This window comes from Scardinius erythrophthalmus, assembly GCF_964197995.2.
Source record: "Scardinius erythrophthalmus genome assembly, chromosome: 11".
Classification (NCBI taxonomy): Eukaryota; Metazoa; Chordata; class Actinopteri; order Cypriniformes; family Leuciscidae; genus Scardinius; species Scardinius erythrophthalmus.
In genome coordinates, this window is record NC_138231.1 from 39,171,690 (window position 1) to 39,194,426 (window position 22,737).

At 37.8% G+C, this 22,737-nt stretch overlaps 3 protein-coding genes across 7 annotated transcripts; all 3 read right to left on the minus strand.

Moving 5' to 3' along the window:
- Nucleotides 1-1,442: 1,442 nt before the first annotated feature.
- Nucleotides 1,443-5,208, minus strand: actc1a (actin alpha cardiac muscle 1a). Of its 2 annotated transcripts, none has more exons than XM_081379574.1 (9): nt 5,046-5,208; nt 4,178-4,329; nt 3,945-4,073; nt 3,694-3,804; nt 2,883-2,967; nt 2,589-2,750; nt 2,081-2,272; nt 1,785-1,966; nt 1,443-1,697 (listed from the first exon to the last, which is right to left on the minus strand). In XM_081379574.1, the coding sequence occupies exons 2-9, from the start codon at nt 4,304-4,306 to the stop codon at nt 1,554-1,556; spliced, it is 1,134 nt and encodes a 377-aa protein (XP_081235700.1). In that variant the 5' UTR covers nt 4,307-4,329; nt 5,046-5,208; the 3' UTR covers nt 1,443-1,553. The 2 variants fall into 2 exon arrangements, with proteins under 2 accessions (XP_081235700.1, XP_081235701.1); XM_081379575.1 differs by lacking the exon at nt 5,046-5,208 and adding an exon at nt 4,404-4,995.
- A 5,673-nt stretch (nt 5,209-10,881) lies between these two features.
- Nucleotides 10,882-15,778, minus strand: rrm2 (ribonucleotide reductase M2 polypeptide). Of its 4 annotated transcripts, none has more exons than XM_081378541.1 (11): nt 15,580-15,778; nt 14,300-14,365; nt 14,008-14,076; nt 12,938-13,084; nt 12,683-12,799; nt 12,461-12,594; nt 12,121-12,215; nt 11,911-12,044; nt 11,704-11,808; nt 11,445-11,558; nt 10,882-11,219 (listed from the first exon to the last, which is right to left on the minus strand). In XM_081378541.1, exons 2-11 carry the CDS (start codon nt 14,324-14,326, stop codon nt 11,067-11,069), a joined length of 1,095 nt encoding a protein of 364 aa, XP_081234667.1. In that variant the 5' UTR covers nt 14,327-14,365; nt 15,580-15,778; the 3' UTR covers nt 10,882-11,066. The 4 variants fall into 4 exon arrangements, with proteins under 4 accessions (XP_081234667.1, XP_081234666.1, XP_081234665.1 ...); XM_081378540.1 differs by having other exon boundaries at nt 15,176-15,777; XM_081378539.1 differs by lacking the exon at nt 15,580-15,778 and having other exon boundaries at nt 12,938-13,078; nt 14,300-14,604.
- A 1,130-nt stretch (nt 15,779-16,908) lies between these two features.
- On the minus strand, nt 16,909-21,313 carry klf11a (Kruppel like factor 11a). Its single transcript, XM_081378604.1, has 4 exons — nt 21,109-21,313; nt 19,960-20,205; nt 17,708-18,569; nt 16,909-17,628 (listed from the first exon to the last, which is right to left on the minus strand). Exons 1-4 carry the CDS (start codon nt 21,136-21,138, stop codon nt 17,342-17,344), a joined length of 1,425 nt encoding a protein of 474 aa, XP_081234730.1. The 5' UTR covers nt 21,139-21,313; the 3' UTR covers nt 16,909-17,341.
- Nucleotides 21,314-22,737: the final 1,424 nt, after the last annotated feature.

Sequence of the window (22,737 nt, forward strand, 5' to 3'; positions counted from 1 at the left end):
TATTGACATTTTACAACCCCATTTTTGTAAAATGCAATAAAATCAAGAATCTGTTATTTGTCAATTCTCTTTAATCTTTAGTTAACTTACAAAAGATTTTCAATGTTTTTACTGACCAACTTAATTGTATTTTGTAGCCTATATATATTTGATGGCTGCAACACAATCCAGAAAAGGTTGGGACAGAGGCATGTTTACCACTGTCACATCACCTTTCCTTTTATTAATTTTTAATAATTTGGGAGTTGCATGAGGATACTAACTATACTATAGTTATATTTATACTATAGTTACTATACTATACTTTTTTTCTTTTCTTTTCTTTTTTTTTTGCCCAATCTCTCCTGATACAAGACAGACTGTGGTCGCCGTTGTCTGATTCTTCTTTTCATGATGCCAAACATTTACAGTAGAAGACAGATGGACTGCAGGCAGGCAACTCTACAGTGTGTCTAGAAAACACTCTGTTGTAACGCGTGTAGAATGAAGCCTGGCATACTCTACTCTACAGCATCTCTGCATAGAATGGATGTAGGGCCTATAGATTTCTCCTTGCATAACAGAGATTCAAGTTGCATTTCTTGATCAAGTGACAGTAACAGTTTTCCAAAGTACTTCCGAGCACATATGGCTATATTTAACACAGTAGCATGACGGTTTCTCATGCAGTGCCAGCTGAAGGTTCGAAGGTCACACTCAACAGAGGTTTCCTGCCTTACCCTATAAACTAAGATTTCTCCCTGAATCTTTTCACAATGTTATGTAAGGTAGATGGTGTAAGACCTAAATACCTTGCAATTTTGCACTGAGAAATGCAATTTTTGAATTGTTTGACAATTCTCTCATGTAATTTGCCACAAAGTGATGAGTCATGTCCTATATTTGCAGTCTTTGGTGGATGCTCCTTTTATACCCAAACACGATACCCTATAACCAATTCACCTACTTATTGTGGACTGTTTCAAAACAGTTTAACTTGGATATTCTGTAATCTTTTCACTTGTATTTTGCCTCTGCCCAAACTTTTTTGGAGTGTGTTTCTTCAAATTCAAAATTGGTTTATTTTGGACAGTGAAAAGGAATTGTAATTTTTTCCTTTGTACTTTTGTCAGTTAAACAAAGGTTCAAGATAATTAACTAATCACAGATTGTTGATTATTTTAGCATTTTACAAAATATCCCAACTTCTCTGAAATTGGGGCTGTAGTTTTTGAGGATTTTAAAAATGGAATAATTTTAATTTAAGAATGTTAGAGAAACTTATTTTTTTTAGACCTTTTTGCACTAGGACTTGGTCGATTTTCCACAGTGTGTGTAAAGTTTTGAGGATTTCCTTTTAAACAAAAAATATGTAGCCTACCAAATTTACAGATATTAAAAAACTGAGAGCTTTTGTTTAGTAAATTACTAATACCTGCATTAAATATTCAGAACACAAAGAGTATGTTACACTTCACAACTTTTATTACAACAGTAAATGTATATACAGAACAAGACACAGTAACAAATGCATACGGAGGGTTAGATGGATTGACTTGAGGAGGATCGAAGGTTTAGAAGCACTTTCTATGAACGATGGAGGGACCTGCCTCATCATATTCCTGCTTGCTGATCCACATCTGCTGGAAGGTGGAGAGAGAAGCCAGGATGGAACCACCAATCCAGACGGAGTACTTACGTTCAGGGGGAGCAATGATCTAGAGGACGAACACGAGAATATGAATGTAGTTAGACTGTAAAACTGGAACTATAAAGCAAACAAGAGCTCATTTAGAAAAGGTTACCTTGATCTTCATTGTGCTAGGGGCCAGAGCAGTGATCTCCTTCTGCATACGGTCAGCAATACCAGGGTACATGGTGGTACCACCAGACAGGACATTGTTGGCATACAGATCCTTGCGGATGTCTATGTCACACTTCATAATGCTGTTGTAGGCGGTTTCATGGATGCCAGCAGACTCCATACCTGTGAGGTGCAATGTCACAAACTGTGTTAGCGATATTTCAGAAGGGACGACTTGTGATGTATGGACAGCAACATAGATGCAATGAAGTCATTTGAGGCCCAACTAAAACATACCAATGAAAGAGGGCTGGAAGAGGGTCTCAGGGCAGCGGAAACGCTCGTTTCCAATGGTGATGACCTGGCCATCAGGCAACTCATAGGACTTCTCCAAAGAGGAGGAAGAGGCAGCAGTGGCCATCTCATTCTCAAAGTCCAGAGCGACGTAGCACAGCTTCTCCTTAATATCACGCACAATCTCACGCTCAGCTATGGAGGAGTAAAGAGAGTAAGTGAATTGGGAAAAGACAATGAAAACATTTGTTTTGAGATACATGACTGTACGTTATCCTGTTTATTGCATGAATCTCACTGAATAAATGAATAACTTGGATATAATGAAATTATTTAACTTTATAGTATCTTATAGTGTCTGTTAAGATTTTTTTTTACAGAAACAATCTGCCCGGCAATGAGACAAACAATTTTACATTAATATTAAAACACTGAGGTAATTTCTTTTTAGCGTTTACTAATTTCTAAACAAAATCATTAAAAGAAGTATGATTCTTCACAGGGCACCCACCAGTTGTCACGAAAGAGTAACCACGCTCTGTCAGGATCTTCATCAGGTAGTCAGTGAGATCTCGACCGGCCAGATCCAGACGCATGATGGCGTGAGGTAGAGCATAACCCTCATAGATGGGGACGTTGTGGGTCACACCATCACCAGAGTCCAGCACGATACCTGTAACATGATGCATTGGCATTTCAAGTTTTCTACTGGCATGTTAAGTATGTATTGCTTTCTATTACAGATTTATAGGATTTAATGCCTATAATGTTATGTATTAATTCTGGTGATTTGATAGACACTGACCAGTGGTACGGCCAGAGGCGTACAGGGAGAGAACAGCCTGAATGGCAACATACATGGCAGGGACGTTGAAGGTTTCAAACATGATCTGAAAAAAGGAGAAAAATACAGCTTTATTATCCTTAAATAAAACTACAATCATAAAAACAGTTACTTGAAATAAAATAAACAAATGAAATATGTATAGATGATATGTATATAGATAGATAGATAGATAGATAGATAGATAGATAGATAGATAGATAGATAGATAGATAGATAGATAGATAGATAGATAGATAGATAGATAGATAGATAGATAGATAGATAGATAGATAGATAGATAGATCAAATCTAATTCAAAATACTGACAAAAACTATTATAGTATTTCAATGATAATATAACACTGGTTTCAGCATGTTAAACACATGGTTAATGTAAAACCCAAGGCTCAGGGGGCCACAAAGGGGGGCTAGGGCGACCGTGAAAACGCTCAAAGAAATATAAATACATAAATGAATAAAACAAATATATTTTTGGTTACAATTCATTTAAAGGAGACATAGTTGCATTGCAATTACTCAAATAAGCATTGAGTAATATTAATTAACTACATAGAGTTAGGGTTTGGTTTAAGGTTTGTTACTTGTAATTATGCAATTTACTGTTATTACTATAGTGAGTACATGTAGTAGCTGTAACTAATTGACCTTAAAATTAAGTGTTACCCAATTTTTTACAGTATAAATGTATTTGAATATTTGGCTGCTATTATACGCTTCCACATCATAGGGTCCCACACAAGGGGACATTCATATCCCTGCATTAGCTCACCTGTGTCATCTTCTCCCTGTTGGCTTTAGGGTTGAGGGGGGCCTCGGTGAGCAGAGTGGGGTGCTCCTCAGGGGCCACACGCAGCTCGTTGTAGAAGGTGTGGTGCCAGATCTGGAGAAATATATTAAATGAATGGATGAATGCATGGTGTGAATCCCTTGGTGACCAAACTAATAGGGAAAAAAAATCCTTATGTTTGATTAATGGATGAAAAACAAATCAGCATTCGGTAAGAATTCTGTGATTGCTACCTTCTCCATGTCATCCCAGTTGGTGATGATGCCGTGCTCGATGGGATATTTCAGAGTGAGGATACCCCTCTTGCTCTGAGCCTCATCTCCCACATAGCTGTCTTTCTGACCCATGCCGACCATCACACCCTGAGGTACAAGAGTCATAAATTAGATCTATAATCAGTAGTTCAGTTAATCTATTGCATACATTTTCCAGTATGCAATATAATAAACATGCTTCGGAGGCCCACCTGGTGACGGGGTCTGCCAACAATAGAGGGAAAGACGGCACGGGGAGCATCATCACCGGCGAATCCAGCCTTGACCAAACCAGAACCATTGTCGCACACGAGCGCGGTAGTCTCATCGTCGTCACACATGATTGGTCTTTTTTAGAATGGTCCTGGGAGAAAGAAAACATGTTTTAGGAGAGTGTATAATTGTACAGCTATGGTAATAACAGAAATATTAAATAACCTTTATATGTTTTTTAGCTTCAAAATGGTCAATATAGAGCCCTTAATAGAAAACGTAGCATCAGGTAAGGTCAACAAGCAGCACAGCAGAACCCTTTAAACTATTTTAGGAATCAGCTCTTGTCAGTCTGAACAGAGGCCCCTGACCGAGTGTCCTATCTGTAGCTATTTCGCAGTTGTCTGATGACAAATGACAACAGGACCTAAGGATCGCCTCCTCAGCTGTCTAGAAACTGTAAGAGATCCACTGCATGTGTCACTTCACTACATCTGTTGATGACTCTCTTTATTAGAGCATTTTCAAGTGAGCCTTATGAGATCTAGACATGGATTCCAATCCAATCTAATACAACTCGTCACCATCCTTCATTACATCCAGTGTTATTTCTTTATGCCAACCAATCTGTTTTCATACATTTCTCTAGCTACAGCTACAGATATATTATCACAGAGGATGAGCAATTATCAGAAAAAGTAGTTTCTGTTAAGACCATCGATGTAAAATCAGCCAATTCTCCACCATCTGCATCAACAATTCCAGAAATTTATGTTCCTTCCCATGAAAGAGATGAAGTGTTGGGTTATTCCATCTCAAATCTTTCTCTCTGAAGTAGTCCATATAAAGGTAGTAGCAAACACTCACCAAGTTGTAGCACAAGACTGGGGTTTCCACTGGGATGAAGGGCATCGGAGAAGGATGCCCCTTAAATATGCTGGTAGGGTGGGGGGCGGGTTCAGGATTTCACACAACACCAAATAAGAGATGCTAGAAAACGGCCCACATCCTGTACTATATTCTCCTGCATGATTACCAAAATGGACAGATGTTTCTTAAGAGGGGACAGATCCTCTTTCGTAGCAAAATAAGCAGTGGAAAACTGTTATGATTTCAGAGCCAAATGGAAGGCCGAAAGAAGCCAAGTACTATTCTTTCATCGTTCTCCATCTCTTTTAATATATTATGCAATGTTTTATGTCATGTTCTGTTGTTATGTGTGACTGAATGTTACTAGATGTAATTTAGTCAAAAAAAAATATAACGATAAATAGCATTGTTCTCTATGAATGTGGCTAAAGAGAAATGTTATGCTAACTGTTGCATTCTTCTAAAGATGCACAATAAATACCATAGCGGTAATCGGACCGTTTTTTTTCTGCTGTCATCTAACATTTAAAAAATCATCATAATTTAACACTGTTAAAATTTAGCAAATATCAAAAGGAATATTCATTTTTCATACTGTACATTATAATATAATGTCAAAACCAGTGTTGCTAATGTTAACTAAAACTAAAACTATTCAAATGTGTTACCGTTACTTGAATACAGCTGAAATAAAATCAAATATAAATATTTGTTGGAAAACTTAAATGTAAAAAAACAAACAAAAATTGAATAAAATAAAATAAGTTTAAGTTGAAGAACTATAACTTAAAAACTTAAAAATAATTTAAAGTTAAATAAAAATATTCAAAAGTTATTCACAAAAGCACATAACAAAATTACTAAAACACTGAAATTAAACTTAATAGTAAAATAAAATAAAAGCAATTTTTAAATATGAATAAATACCATAATAGTGTAAAAATAATACTAAAATACCATTTAAAATGACTGATTATTTTTGTTGACAAAATAGTATGGAATTGTAATATTGACATTTTCTTGGCCACTAACAATCATATCAATATGAATATGACAATAGCACATGCAAAATAGTTGGTTTGTGATGCCATTACACACACCAAACAAATAAACTTAAAGGAATGTCAGGAAATCACACGTCATGACCTTTGACACGGAACAATATATATGTACGGTCGGTCATCACTGATGACACAGTGTAAAAACAATGATTTGACTTCACAGGCATTGGAAAGGGATGTAACACCAGACGTGTGGGGTCACATCTAGGAGCCGGACCTGAGTAACACCACCTTTGTCAAATGGCCTGGGCCCTGGTATGCGATCGGGCCCACAACATGCCAGACAGCTGAGAGGTGTGGGGGTGTTAGGAAGGACCTGTGTCCTTTCTCTGCAACTGCTGTTCTCTGATTGGCTCAGCTCTGTCCTTTTAGGGTCATGGTGAGTGACAGGTGCTCCTGGCGACACATCAGTGCTGCTCCTTGCTTGGCTCCATCTCCTTATTTGTCACCTTCTCCCCCGTTATCTCTTTCACTCGACACTGTGTGAAAACAAATGTTTCCTTTGTATATTCCTCTATATTTGCGAAAAACTGTAGTTTGATTCTACGCATATAATCTGGGTTTTTAAAACATGCATTTTACACATTAATTTTCTTTCACCGTTTGGTGTTAAAGGTGCTATTGCCTCCTGTTGTGGTGTGTGTGTGTGTGTGTGTGTGTGTGTGTGTGTGTGTGTGTGTGTGTGTGTGTGTGTGTGTGTGTGTGTGTGTGTGTGTGTGTGTGTGTTATCTTGTGTTGTTTCAGGCTTGGTGAACAGGAGATAATGTTCTATTTGTGTCCCTCAAAGCTCAAACCTGACTGAAAAAGGCCGTGATATCAGCGTGATAGTATTTTCTAACCTTTTGTTATCAGATTTCTGGAGTTTCTTACAGACCCTCTGGCTTGCTGTGCCAAAGTTGGATTATGTGTGAGCATTTTTGAGCATCATCCTCTATCCTCTCTGTTAGATGTGCTATTATTAGCAGTTTTTTTCACCCCAGCTTGTTAGATATCTACAGCACACAATCCATTCGGATTCCCTTGAACCCTCACGTATACTGTGACTGATACTAGCATCTTATTATAGCTCAGATGATGCCGTTTACCAAAATGAGACCATTGCTAATGATTTCTTTGCAGTTGTAGTGTGGTTTAGTATCTTTCTGGGTGAAAAGTGTGGCTTGTAGCGTCAGGAAAGATAAATGAGAGAATTTGGGTGTCTTGTTGGGCTATTAAAGTACAGTAACAGTTGTAATTCTACCATGGCATTATTTACTGTGTTGATGATCTATTAGCGTCAGTTAAGAAGCACTGCTGTGTGGGAGGCCCAGTGGTCAAACAAAGCAGGCAACCAACACACACACTTTGACAGGGTCCTGTCTCCTTAAAAGGGCATGGAGGGGACACAGGATTTGCCTGTTTCAGACAGCTGTGCTTACCAGTAGACCACCACTTGGAGTGTGGCAACTGTTGGGCCCAAATGCTTTTTAACATACATTACATTGGGAACAATGGTTTGTTGATCAACCTGTGACATGAGCCTGCAGGGCCGTATACCAGCAAGTGATGTGGATCATATGCTGGGCTGTTGATCCACATCATGTAGTGTTTGCAGGGTCTTTAGTATACGTGGTATGGATGAATTCACCTTAAGTAAGTACATAAAAGATGAGTAAATATCGATATTTCAGAATATCCAAAACAAATGACAAAATGGCTAAAAAATTGAGGGGGTAAATGCCAGTAAATAAGTCAGTGTTGTTTCCATTAACTAAAACTATTGAAAATTGTTTTTAATAATTGAAATAAACTGAAAAAAGTGTATATCTATCTATCTATCTATCTATCTATCTATCTATCTATCTATCTATCTATCTATCTATCTATCTATCTATCTATCTATCTATCTATCTATATATATATATATATATATATATATATATATATATATATATATACACTACCGTTCAAAAGTTTGGGGTCAGTAAGATTTCTAATGTTTTTAAAAGGCTTCTGCTCACCAAGGCTGCATTTATTTGATTAAAAATACAAACAAAAACAGTAATATTATGAAATATTATTCCAATTTTAAAACAGCTGTTTTCTATGTGAATATACAGTAAAGTGTAATTTATTCCTGTGATCAAAGCTGAATTTTCAGCATCATTACTCCAGTCTTTAGTGTCACATGATCCTTCAGAAATCATTCTAATATGTTGATTTGATGCTCAAGAAACATTTCTGATTATTATCAATGTTGAAAACAGTTTTTTACATTTTTCTTTCATGATGCTATGATGAAGTTCAAAAGAACAGCATTTATCTGAAATCTAAATCTTTTGTAACATTAAACACTACCCTTCAAAAGTTTGGGGTCAGTAAGAATTGTAATTTTATTTTTGGGGGAAATAAATAAAATAAATCAATACTTTTATTCATCAAGGATGAGTTAAACTGATCAGAAGTTACAGTAAAGACATTTATAATGTTAGAAAATATTCTATTTTAAATAAATGCTATTCTTTTGAACTTTCTATTCATCAAAGAATTTTGAAAAAAAATTGTACACAACTGTTTTCAACATTGATAATAATAATGAATGTTTCTTGAGCATCAAATCAACACATTAGAATGATTTCTGAGGGATCATGTGACACTGAAGACTGGAGTAATGATGCTGAAAATTCAGCTTTGATCACAGGAATAAATTACAGTTTAAAATATATTAAAATAGAAAACAGTCATTTTAAATTGTCATAATATTTCACAAAATTACTGTTTTTTTCTTTTATCAAATAAATGCAGCCTTGGTGAGCAGAAGATACTTCTTTTAAAAACATTAAAAAATCTTACTGACCCCAAACTTTTGAACGGTAGTGTGTGTATATATATATATATATATATATATATATATATATATATATATATATATATATATATATATATATATATATATACAGTATATCAAATGAGGAATACTGTAATACTTTTACTACCTGTTGTGCCACTGGGCTGTTTCAGTGATATGTCTGCTAACAAGATGTAATGTGTGTCAATGTGTCGGCTAAAGCAGCTGTTAACTCTCCAGAATGACGAACCACTGACAGGCATGCTAATAAGAAAAACCCCCTATAAATGATCCTCACAGTAATGTACATGTCCCAGAGTCAATCACTGTTCATAACACTCATACTGACCCTAGACAGGAAGTTCATGACTATCCATTACCGTGTTTTCACAGCAGTTACGGCAGCACAGATCAATGACAGTTGTGCCACTGATATAACAGTGTGGCATATAAGGAAAGATTTAAGTTTAATTATTATTATTATTAAATAAGCATAAAAGATTAATAGGCCTATTTTAAAGCAGGCCGGACAATGTTAACGCTTTGTTCTTTGTGTTTAAGGAATGCGTTCCTACAACTTAAAGTTAACGCCGTCCCATGCAGAAACTGTTTCGAAATGTCCTGAGAGCACTTAGAGGAGAACAGCCGGTCACCAGCTCATGCCATGAGTGCCCCAGATAATGACTACTATAAATATATTGAGTGCTTTAGAAGTTTCCATGTCAGAAATGTTGTTCATTACAGGTGTGTGTGGAGATGTGATTTTTATATTGACCATTCAACAGGCAATAGTTACTGGGTTATTGTATTGATCAGCATTCCCAGATCAGTTATGAACTAACACTCAACAGTCCAGAGACTGGAGTCAGTTTGGACAGAAGCTAAAATGCTTTATATCAGCTGAAATCATTCATTAAGCCTGTGTATGAAACAACGGCAGCCAGGAGGAAAAACTTGCCAAATGTTATACGATAAATGGGATGTTTTGGATTTAAGGAAGTTCATCTGCACTATACATGTACCAACACGGTCATTTTACTCTCCTGTTCAATAAAACCATTGAAGAGGTACTTCTGTCTTACAAATGAAACTAAATGACCTTAAGCACTGATTTAAGTCTGCTTTAGTCACATCACTAATATTTGCAGTAGGACGATGCATCGGTCACATTAAAAACTCCCAGGCCCAGTTTCACAGGTGGTTTAGATTAGAGTTCAATCAAGGCATTTAAGAAGCTTTAATAAATGTGCCTTAGAAAGCATTACTGGTGTGCATCTTGAGACAAAACAATGGCACTGACAATCTTTAAGATAAGTCAGTAGGGGTGTAACAATATATCAGGTCACAATATATCTCAATACAAAAATGCAACAATATGTATTGTGAATAGTTCACCCAAAATAAAAATTACTATGTGAGAATTTTTTTTAAGGTTTCTAGTGTCAGTACTACATTCAAATATTATATATAATGTTGAATATAATGTTGAATAATGCAATAGGGGAATATCTGTGTAAAAAAGTGGCCTACATTATTTTAAATGTATCTAGTCAGTGACAGAAACATGTTCATCTAAAATAACTCCGTATTTTCAACTTCAGAATCATGAATATTTTTATTCTGGTGTCTATTGTCCTGTGCTTTGGGTTTCCAGCACCAAGTCCAAGAATATTCATTTATACACACAATGTAATATCAAATGTATCAGTTTAATAAACAGTAAATTTTTTGTTAACCTTTTATCATATGTCTTGGAGTATCGCAATGTCGTATCATGAGTTCAGTATTGTGATATGTATCGAATCGTGACATGAGGGTATCGTTACACCCCTATAAGTCAGTGCAAGTTCCTTTCAGTTAAAACAGCACAAACATGCATTTTAGATGTCTAATCCTCGTCTCCGCCACGCCCTAGAGGCAATGCAATGAGTAGAAAAGCAGCAAGTAGAAGCATTTCTTTTTATTATCATTTAAAACAACAAAAATAAAAAGTAATTGCAGAAAACATCATTAAAACAAATGAATAGTTAAAGAAAAATCATGTAAACAAGAATAAGTGAGGCTGAATCTCCTTAGAGTCCAAGGATCCATAGCTTACAAGTGTCCATTCAAGTCACTCAGAGTGAGTCTTTAAAAATCAGCATCCAGTGTGAAAGTGTTATCTGTGGATCCAGACATGACTCCCATCCGCTGGTACTCGCCAACTCGCTTCTCAAAGAAGTTGGTCTTGCCCTCCAAGGAAATGTTCTCCATAAAGTCAAAAGGGTTTTCCACTTTATAGACCTAGAAACAAATTTAGAAAGTTAATGACACTTGAAATGCCATGTTAAACTGAAGGCACAGAACAAGCTTGATTTGTAGTCTGATATTAGCCAACAAGGCTAACGACCTGAGGTCAGTCACAAAGACTAAAGTACCATGAGCAAAGATACAAAATACATAGTTTAACATGTCGGTTTAAATGAGTCAAATAAAATTGGCTTTATTAAGGTTGCCATATAAACCTACCTTGTCAAATCCCAACTCCAGCAGTAGCCTGTCCGCCACAAACTCAATGTATTGTTTCATTAGGTCACAGTTCATGCCAATAAGCTTTACGGGCAGCGCATCAGTCAGGAACTCCTAGGAAGACGAGAAAAATCACATGAGCTTCTTGCCAGTAGCATGCATTTCATTCAAAGCAGTTCAAAGTATAGCGTCTACACAAAAACTCCAAGGCCAAAAAAGACTGGCACTACTTGAACTTGTTTTATGCAAGCCCACAAACCTGTTCAATTTCAACTGCATTCATGATGATTTTCTTCACTGTAGCTTCTGATGGTTTGTTGATCAAGTGCTTGAACATGAGGCAGGCGAAGTCACAATGAAGACCCTGTGACGAGAATGAGAATATAACTTAAGAACACATCTTCAACCTTCACACAACACTCAAAAGCATTCAAGCCTGTGTTAGAAGACATTTCTAAATGGTTACCTCATCTCTGCTGATGAGTTCATTGGAGAAGGTGAGTCCAGGCATGAGTCCTCTCTTCTTTAGCCAGAAAATAGAAGCAAAAGACCCAGAAAAGAAGATTCCTTCCACTGCAGCAAAAGCCACCACTCTCTCGCCTAAACAGACTTAAAATTAGCTCAGGCCATCATTTAAATCATTAGTAAATAAAATCTGAAGTAGTGTGTTACATACCAAATTGTGCATTTTTGTCACCAATCCAGTTGAGCGCCCAGTCAGCCTTCTTCTTTACACAAGGCATCGTCTCAATAGCATTGAACAGATATTCCCTACAGGAGCAAAACAAACACTTCATTATTTATTGGTTAAATGACTAAACAGATTGAAGTTAGACAAGCACATAGTTTAAGAGGCTCAGTCACGGCGATAGTTTCGTGCTGACACCCTACAACCAGTGGACCACACGTCCACTGATCTTGAGCAGTCAACACTCAGCTCCCATTATCAGCTGAGGTACGTACCCCTGCGCCACTCATCATCGCCCCTAATATCTCACACGTGTCTAATAACTCACCTCTCTTTGGGATCTTTGATGTAGGTATTGATCAACAGGCTGTACATTTCAGAGTGAATGTTTTCCATTGCAATCTGGAAACCGTAGAAGCATCGGGCTTCAGTCACTTGGACTTCCTGAGTAAATCGCTCAACCTAGATTAAATCACAGAATACCTGTGATAAGAATAGTGTGACTTTACAGAAGTTTAAAAACCTTGTGAAAGTTTGCCTCCGAACGCACCAAGTTCTCATTGACAATGCCATCACTTGCAGCAAAGAAAGCCAAAACATGGGAGATGAAATATCTCTCCTCTTCTTTCAGGGAATCCCAGTGCTGAATATCTTTGGACAGGTCAACCTTGGAAAAATTTAAATAGTTAAAAACGCTGCAATATAAAAATCATTGTATGCTTGCTTTGATGTCATGGTTTTAAGAACCATAACGTGGAACAAACTTGAATTTCCTCTGGTGTATCAAATATACATTGAAGCTCACCTCCTCGGCAGTCCAGAAGGAGGCCTCGGCCTTCTTGTACATCTGCCAGATGTCATGGTACTGAATTGGGAAGATCACAAAGCGATGGGGGTTCTCCTTTAGAAGGGGCTCTTCCACCAAAGCTCCTTTCTTGACTTTTGTCTGCTCCTTAAAATAAAAATAAATTAAGCCTTTAATCACCAGTGCCTATTCTGTTGCATGTGAAAGGGAGGAGCATAGTTAATAACGCACAAACACTTCATGATTAACGATTCAAGTGCATGACACATTTTGAAGATTTGATTGTTTTTAAATTACATGCATTTCCACCAAATATATATATATATATATATATATATATATATATATATATATATATATATATATATATATATATATATATATATATATAAATCTCAACTTTGCAGCATTTAAATACTTCAAAATATTTACCATTTTGCATGAAAACCTAGTTTCACCTGATTTGTTGCTTTGGTAACCAAACTTTTTTGCTCCATACTAAGAAGGTAGAAGTTAGAGACTTCATATAAGCATTAGCATATGCCATTTTCTGTAACTATTTATGTAACTTGGTACTAAACGGGATTTTTTTTTCCCCAACTTGCCCCACTACTTCCGGTCTAGTTCGCCGGTAAAACAAGAGTGTTCTTCCGGTTGACATAATAAAATATGGTAATGGAAACATCGCTCGAAACATGTACAGAATATTTTTGCATATTTAATCGTAATTTTTTGCAACATTTCTGCGTAGTTTACACAAAGAATCAGCTCGAGATACCGACGGCAAAATCAGCTTAAATCCAAATAAGTTAACTGGCTTAAAATACACCGTAAACCCCCATTTTAGGTTACCATATAGCATGGTCTTCAGTTAGATTTGTTTTTACGAGCCATTGTTCACCTCACAGGCTTGATAGTTTTGATGGACCAGACCAACTTGGCGCCAAATTTTATCTACCACTTTAAAACATCACTTGAGAAATCAATAGTTTAAACTTGTATATATTTAACATGCATTACTGCTATAAATCCTGAAGAAACGTGCAGGGATGCAGTTAAAGTAAGCGTACCTCTGAATCATCAAAGATTTTGCGCGCCGTTTTGGACGCCAGGATTCTGGTGGAGTTCAGGCTGGGTGGCTGAGGACAAAACAAAGCACACATTTTACAATCTACCTCGTGGCTAACGTTAACGGTTCAGTATTTGGCTGTTAATTCAACAGAAGTCATAATTCTGATATAGTATTGATCTAGGAACGTTAACTTAACGTTACTCCCGAAAAATAAAATCTCAGCACATGTCTTAGAATTAAATGTATGGATATCGTATTACACCTAAAAATACAAATAAAAACGCACTTACCGTGTTTTCTTTGTCCACCAAGGACATTTTAGTTATTTTTGCAGAAACTGTGTTTTCATTCTTGGCCTTCAGTGGAGAGCGAGTTGACATCATTGTAACGTTAAAGATTAAAGCGTTGGGTAAAACAGAAATGGGGTTAAGTTAAAAAAAATAGATGTAACACAACTTCTAAAACAAAGCCAGATACAAATAAATAAAAGCAAAGTATGAGCTTGAAGGTCCACAGTCCAGCTGAAGCGAAGAAATTGAAGAATGAATGCCAGAGATACTCTTTTATATCCGAGTCTTGGCGCTCATTCTCAGCCAATAGGAACTGGGCAAACCTTACTGCTTTGTCTGGTCCTTTTAAATCTTTCATCAGATGAACCAATCACAATTCTCCACGGCGTCACGTGAGGACTACGCCTCGCGGGAAATTCAAACATTTTTGGGGGGGATGCGAGTGTTACAAAACCGAACTTTCATAAGTTACACAAGCAGGTTTAAAAGGGCGCGAATTAAGAAAAAAAGAGAGAAAAAAAACAGGTATTTGCATTTTGTACAAAAACATTTAATTTACGATATATTGTGCGAAAAGTGTGTTAAAGTTAACTGCCCACTAAAGAATATATTACATTTACAGGATATGGAATTTCTGGTTAACGTACACTTTATCATAATGAGTTGTTATAATTTATATTATAAATTATTAGAACAGAATAAGGTCAAATAAAATAACACGTAGTGCCATTTAAATCACTCAAGTCTGTAATTGTTGATTAACTTAGGCTACATACAGATGTCACATTTAACAGCACACACAATTGTTTAAGGTAAAACATGTCGACTGTTGTATGAGGAAAAATACATGAAAAGTAGGAAAAAACTGACACTTACATTTCTCAGTGCCTCGTTTTATAACAAGCCAACAACAAACCCAAGCCCATTTTACACAACAGAAAAACCTGCCAGGAAGAACTTTTCGCGCCAGATTTGAGTAAACAATTAAAATACATAACTTCAACCCGTACTATTATCCATGATAGTTAAAAAACTGAAATATTATTTTTTAATAATAAATATAAACTAGATATGCGATCTTTAAAACTACTAACTTCATAAAACCATGGCGGAAAATGTTTTGCTTTTCTTCTTGTTTCTCGTGTCAACAAGCACAAAGATCATAGTGAGCATTATTAATTAATATAAACTGTAGACTTTGGTGTATAAAAATAGGGATTATGTATTTATTGACGATATTACACCACGTACAACTATCAGCTGTTAGGCCAGTTGCTCACCAGAGCCAAACCAAAACACGAATCCCTCAAGCCTTGTGATTAATTAAAAGTCGGCATAACACAATAACCCAAATTGTGTTGAAAATGTATTTTACAATAGCGAAAATGTTGAAATCCTTTGTTTTCATAAAAACAAAAAAACATTTTCAGGACGCGGGACGAGGAACAACAAAACGCCCAAGCGGTCACTTCCTGGGATAAAATACTGAATGCTTTTGGGATACTGCTTCCTAGTGGCAGGAGGACAATAATCACAGATGTTGTGTGTTTTGTAGAAACTCTCATCAAATAAATTGTGGTAACAAAGTTAAACATCTGTACAAAAAACTATGAAAAATGATCAGCTACATACACATTATCTTAAATCTTCTATTTACTCGGAGACGACATTACATTACTTGTTTAACTAGGATATTGATTGATGACTATTTGACTATTTCATTTTTAACAATATAATATATCAACACTGTGTAGGAAATAAAACAAATCTTCGTATATTCTTTTACTGTCTATGTATGCGACATTATGCAATAGCCTGCCTGCCCAGCAGGGGGCGCGCTTCACCTATATTAAAATTTGCCGTTCGGAAAAGTTGTTAAAAGGCTATTATTATTTTTATTATCAAATATACATGTTTTATCGTAAATTATAATAAAACAACGATTCTATAAAGTATGACTAAAATAAAAAATTATTTTAGTTCGCCAATTGCTTTTTATCAAAAAGACAGTTGTTCACGTAATAGGCCATCGTCGAGTTTTCCCATTTTTATTTACTTCTTTAACTTTGGTTTAGTTAATCATCATTTAAACAGAAAATACTGTATCTTAAATCTGTATCCAGTTTCTGTTTTTGTTTATTTTGTGTTTCCTTTTCCCGTTTGGAAATATCGGTCAGTAAGGCAAATGGGCGGAAACCAAGGCTTGTCAGTCAAGCTGCTGCTGCCATATTACCAACTCGTCCTCCTTTGTGATTGGTCGCGCCCCCTAACCTCTCCACAATGAAGCGATGTGATTGGACGAGGTTTGTTACTGGGTGCTGTGGGGTGACAATGTTGAGAATTGATGTTGAGCTGGTGTTGTGTAACTGTGTCGTCACACCAGTTCGCGGCTATGTAATGATTCTATTGTTTTCTTTATCCACGTTTTACGCGTTGAGTAACACTATGTTCATATTAATGTGTTTTGTTGTTTTTTCATGTCTGAGTTTAATCTCTTTTTTGTAAAACATATTTAAAACGTAGTGTTTTTTGTTACTTTCTTTCCTTTCTAATGTTTTTTAAATGCCTTGTTTATCAGAGGTACCAAATAAAACAAATTCTATATTCTTACTACAAATGTTTATTATTAAATAATATGGAATATTGCAGGTAGTATCACATTACAGGAATACTGTCCAATTAACAGAAGTAACATCAATAACATTTATTTATATATCAACAATAAATGCTAATTTGAATACACATTACATTCATATAGATAGTAATATTTATCTACAAATATACAACAATTAAGATTAAGTAACAGATGAACTGATGCAAAGACTTTGGCAAAGGGAGTATAAACATTGGGAGACATAACTTATATAAAAGTAAACAAGAATTCCTTATAAACAACCATGATTAAAGTAAAAATCCAGTGCAATGTCACGTTGTTTTATGTACATGGATGTGTAGCAGCCTTGGTTTTCTTGTATTTCCCCTGTTAAATGGTCAGTGGGATATTGTCCTGAGGTGACTGAGGTGAGTGGTCTGAGTCTCAACTTAGTTTGAGGCAGGAAGAAGCACACTAAGGGGTATGGAAGATGGTGCTTGAGAAGTGGCCATTTTGTTTACGTCACGAACTTCGCTAGGCCACACTGTAGACCTCTTGGTTGTCATGTGACGGCGTGCGTGCTTGGTCAGGTGGTCGCTTCGCATAAACCGACGCTCGCAGACAGTACAGACGAACTTCTTTTCACCCGTGTGTGTCCGACGATGCCTGGAGAGTTCATCTGAACGGGCAAATTTTTTGTCACACCCTTCCCAATGACAACTGAAAGGCTTCTCACCTGAGAAATAGAGGGATATGATCAATAAACATGCAACCTTTAAGCACAAAATCATATTTTCTGCTAAGTGGATACAAACCTGTATGGGTTCGTAAATGAGCCTTCAAGTGGGAACTTTTGAAGTAAGTCTTCTTGCATCCTTGGAAGTTGCAGACGTAGTTCCTCCTGCGTGAGAAGTCAGACTGTGTCGCTCCGCCGCTCTGACCTGAGGGCACGTACACTGGAGCGGGTGCCAAAGGCAGGAGCTTCGTGTTCCCGAGCGTAACAACGCTCTGCTGGCAGGTGGAGGATTGGGATACCTGAGACTGTGGGACTACAAACATCACAGTGCCCTGAGCCACAGATGAGCTCACCAGAAGAGGTTGAGAATGTGGAAGAATGGGCTTTGACCCTGAGGTCTGCATCTGAACTGGAGTCTGAACGAACGCTGAGATGATTCCGGTCTGCCCGTTAACAGGAAACACCTGACAGAGCACCGGCGGGCTGGAAATGGGCGACTGTGTAGTGGGGATGGCAAAGCATGGGGAGCCGGGAGAAGGGGCCATCCTCTCCGTTTCTGCAGTGTCACATGGGCTGCTGGAGCTTTGCATTTCTGCTTTGAGGTTGGCACTGGGCTCTGTGTGCTGTAGAGGGACTTCTGCAGAACATGGCCTCTCCTGCCCTGTGGTCGGAGAAGGAATGTTGTGGTCCACGGATCTGTCGGCGGTGTGCCGTATAACACTGGTGGCTCTGCGCAGCGAGGACTGTTCTGCCATCTGTGGCGGAGCTGGGTTAAGAAGGACTGTGGTACTGGGATGCAAGCTGATGTGACATGCAGCCCTGTTGGTTAAGGCTGAGCATAGTCTCGGGTGTGGTTTGAGACTCGAGCTGGCCACTGAGGTACTGAGAACCGCTGTGCCTGAAGTTTCCGCAAAGCTCGGGCTGTGGGGAGGGGTCATGCACTGGTGGGAGAGAAGAGATTTGCATTGAGCATTGGGAATTTCCTTTAAGGCTGGAATATACTACATGATTTTTGATTTTCAGTCTGGACAAGTTGCCGAAAGTCAGAGCCATCTGCAGATTTTGACTGATTTCACAGAAATTCACATAGTGTAAGATGGGAACAGACTCCAATTTTGTAGCTTTAAGGCCCGTAAAACACCGGGACGAATATCGGCGCGCGTTATTCGCCAGCGTTTTTCAACGCGTTTTTTGTGTTCACACCCAAGCGATTTTCGCTGACGATGAGTCGAGTGAACATGCAAATTCATTCCCTGACATTAGATGGCGCTTAATACCACTCCATAACAGTTCTCTTTTATCAAGATTTTTGTAGTCGCTGTCGCGTTTGTCATATAGTTCTTTATGTTCCGACACCAACGAGACCAGCAGCTCTACATTCATCTTGCCTTGCATCTTCCTTGTCTTATTTCTTCCCGGCAGTGTTTAGACGCTACTCGGCGTATATCTTCTTCGCCGTTACGTATGTGTGTTCGGCAAGACCGTTTTGTGTTTGAGCGCCCCCAAGTTGTGTTTTACTGTAACTTCAGAAGCTCCAGACACGTGAGCAAAAGCGCCAATCTCATTGTTCGGATAGTTTTTGACGCGGCGCGTCAAACCAAAAAAACGAACCCGAGGCGTTTTTTTAAAAATGACGCTTTTACGCATGGCGTTTTTCGCGTCGGTGTGCATACTCACATTGGCGCCCTTTGTTTAGTCACGAGGCGTTAAACGTGGGCGAATATCACGCGCGAAATTCGTCCCGGTGTGAACAGGCCTTCAGACTACGATTCTATCCAGTCAAATCCAGTTTGTTGTTTTGAGCCGATTTTAGAACAAATGAAGAGTTCAGATGCAAAAGCCTCTAGTGCCATCTGAAATTTCCTTGTAGAATGATCATTTTTATCAAGCTTGTATGTTTATGTTCACTTATTTCACTTTAATGGCAATGAAAATTACCCATTATCATTAAAGTGAAATTACTGAACTTAAATATATACAAGCTTGATAAAAATACTCATTTTAGAAGAAAATATCAGATGGCACTTAGAGACTTTTGCATCTGAAGTCTTCAAATATTGTTTTCATTTGTCATGTGTCTCCTAGCAATTAGGTATTTGAATTTATTGTGTTCGTAAAGACTTGAAAGTCTGGCAAGTGTGTGATAGTCATTTAGTGTATGATGACCAGTTTTTTATGAGTAGTTTATTCCAGCCTAGTATACTAGCAACTCTACACTTCCTATTTTAAAAAAATGTGGGCCATAACAGCTTTCATTTATGCAGCATCCACAAACCAATTTTGGAAAAATGTATTTATACTGCTCACACAGTCCAATTTCGAGTCACTCACCAGTGATGAAAGGGAGACCAGGTCTTTAGGGGACTCAGTGAGCTCAGGCTGCAAGGCGAGAGAATCACAGGAGTCTGAGGTGGGCGTCAGTGGGCGAGGCTTGTGCGTCCTCTGGACCCAGGAGCTCATGCACACCAGAGCCTCCGCAGCCTCCAGGTCATTGTATTCCAGAGTGGAGGAGCAGGACTTCTCACTGTCATGCCTGTTTCTCTCCATCATCACCTCGCAGATGTCCACAAGACTGGACTATAGATTAAAAAAAAAAAACACTTCTTATTTTAATAAACCACAACACACTAATCTGAATTGACACCATCACGATAACGGTTCCTATAATTCAATCTAATTGCATGACATACAATGAAAGTGGCAAGATGGTGATGTCTGTTATGCATCTACTGTTAAAAGCTGCTGCTGCCATTCATAAGCAAAGAAAGGGCCCCTACTTTGCGACTACACCCACCCTGCGCCTTGCATAGCGTTAACCGTGAGCTGATGGGAACCTCCCATCGCCAAATATAGATTTAAGTGTGACGTGCACCCAACCAAAAATCCATGTGAGTATGCCATGCAAAAAAAAAAAAAAAGTATAATCTAAGTGGTTAACAATATCAAGACGTTTTGCACTAAGGTTACTCTTTTTGTCTTACGATACACCAAGCATGATAGGAAAATACAGAACGTTGTTGTAATAACACAAACAATGCATTCTGAAATAACTGACAATTTAATGTATAATATAAGGATGAGAAAAATTAGGTTCAAACTCGAGTATGTTGAGGGGGCACATAAGGTCGCTAACAAAAAACAAAACAAAAACGATGACAACAGTTTGAACATAAAGTAGCACTGCAGCTTAATGGCAAATGTGCAACAATGATTGCGGCAAATGGCTCATCATGACATGATTTAATCAAAGCAATTTAACACAAAGAATGTGGTTCATTTTAAGTGTCAAGACGATCAAGTATGTTTTTTTTGTGTGTGTAAACAGAAATTATAAACTCAAAGTCAACTGTTCTCCGTCAATGAGCGTGGAATTATTGTTTATAGGGCACAACTTACAGCAAAAGCGGATGTCATTAGTGGGTCAATGCGCAAATACTAAAAAGTAGCAGTAAAGCCACTTTGTCAATAAAATCAACTTACCCGGCTGGAGTCAGAAGTGAAATTCAGCATATGTATACGTCTCTTAAAAGCAACGAGAAAGACAGTTGTGATACGAAGCCCGGGTACATAAGTCTAACCACTTTTTTTACAGCAAGGTCCAACCTCAGCTGAGTGAATCAGAAGCGCGAAAAAAAAAACACAACAGAAAGAAGAAAAAAAACAGAAACAAAATTCAGAGCGCTCTGGCGGGTGGTAACATGTTACCAATCAAAAACAAAGGTGTAGCGGAAACGGACCAATGGAAAAGCAGGCAGCGCGTGATCAGTACGTGATCGCTCGCTGATTGGCTGAAACGGGGTGCGTGGCTGTTGGGGGGCGTTTCAGAGGAGTCAGCAGTGTCAGTGTAAACCCGGTGAACCCGGTGCTCGAGAACTGGGGGAAAGGTCGGCGCAGCGAACGAGCGGAATCGTGAGATACTCGCACGCGTCTGGCTAGCTGTGCCAGCGGAGTGTGGCATGCGCAGACGAGCACAGTCCACACTGAAAGTACGCGAGCCAACGCCTGCATTCAAGACAAAACTGACACAAAGAAGCGAAAACCACATCGTACATATTTTGTTTAAAACATGGATAGTCTGTATTGCTTTTATTATATAAAGTGTTGTGTTGTCATGAATGTTCAGCAGCCTCACGCGACTGCACAAAGGGGAAACACAGTGAGATGCTGCCTATAAAAGAAATAATAAATAATAAAATGAAAATATCGAAATATATAAAGAGATTTAATTCGCCTTTTTTAACAAATACAAACACTTTTTGTGCGAGGATGCACATATTTTTATGACAACCCCATTTATGTCATTTGTTTTTGTCTCTATAAAAAGACAGTTGTCACAAGGGCGGTCCGGAAATCATTACATATCCCACATGCGCACACAGTTTTAGTGAACTCAACTGAACTGAACTCAGGAACCTCGGTGGAACAGCTTTCTGTGAAAGAATCCAGGGCGGAGTCTATGAGTAGCCTATGCTGCATCTCTTTGTTGTTGTAGCTGCACTAATCTTTATGTGTCTCTCTCTTTGTCTGTTTTTTTTGTGATAATTAGCTGTTCTTACACTGGAATGATTAGTGGGAAGAGGTGTAAATGTGTGCAAATCATATAGGTATATCCTAACTGTGCGTCCCTGCAGGAGGGCTGTGATTTTTGCTGGTCTGTCTAGAGCTGAGCAGACAAAAGGCTTCATCAGTCCCCCTCCTCTTCAGAGATTCAGATTTCCTGTGAAAAACACAGAGGAGATTGTATTTCTCTGTCTGTGATGTGTTGTACAGCTGAGGAAGACATTTGCTGTCTTTATGTTCAACATTTTGTAATGTTCTTAGCAATTAAAGAAATAAAATAAATGGTTAACATTCGTTTAAAAAAAAAAGTAGCCTATCGATGGCAACACTTAACGTCTTTTAAATAATAATTAAATTATTTAGGCTACATAATTGTTTTTTTCCCCCACAAAGATGATCCAATAATAAAAATCAATGTGGAGTCCTAAACACGTAATTGACGAGAACTAAGGCAACTAATTAAAGTGCAATATTTCATTCTGTAGGGAAGGTTCAGCCATTTTGTCTGATAATAAAACTGAATGTTTCTGCTGCAGATCTGGAAATATT

Excerpts from the sequence above, each read along its gene's own strand:
- actc1a (XM_081379574.1), bottom strand. The coding sequence starts at position 4,306 with ATGTGTGACGACGATGAGACTACCGCGCTCGTGTGCGACAATGGTTCT. Across the intron at positions 3,805-3,944 it reads ACTGGGATGACATGGAGAAG|ATCTGGCACCACACCTTCTA; the intron begins GTAGCAATCACA and ends ATATTTCTCCAG. Across the intron at positions 1,967-2,080 it reads CTTCCAGCCCTCTTTCATTG|GTATGGAGTCTGCTGGCATC; the intron begins GTATGTTTTAGT and ends TGCACCTCACAG.
- rrm2 (XM_081378538.1), bottom strand. The coding sequence starts at position 14,392 with ATGATGTCAACTCGCTCTCCACTGAAGGCCAAGAATGAAAACACAGTT. Across the intron at positions 11,559-11,703 it reads ATGCAGTTGAAATTGAACAG|GAGTTCCTGACTGATGCGCT; the intron begins GTTTGTGGGCTT and ends TCGTCTTCCTAG. Across the intron at positions 11,220-11,444 it reads TGGAGTTGGGATTTGACAAG|GTCTATAAAGTGGAAAACCC; the intron begins GTAGGTTTATAT and ends ATTTGTTTCTAG.
- klf11a (XM_081378604.1), bottom strand. The coding sequence starts at position 21,138 with ATGCTGAATTTCACTTCTGACTCCAGCCGG. Across the intron at positions 20,206-21,108 it reads TCACTTCTGACTCCAGCCGG|TCCAGTCTTGTGGACATCTG; the intron begins GTAAGTTGATTT and ends TTTAATCTATAG. Across the intron at positions 17,629-17,707 it reads TCATTTACGAACCCATACAG|GTGAGAAGCCTTTCAGTTGT; the intron begins GTTTGTATCCAC and ends TCTATTTCTCAG.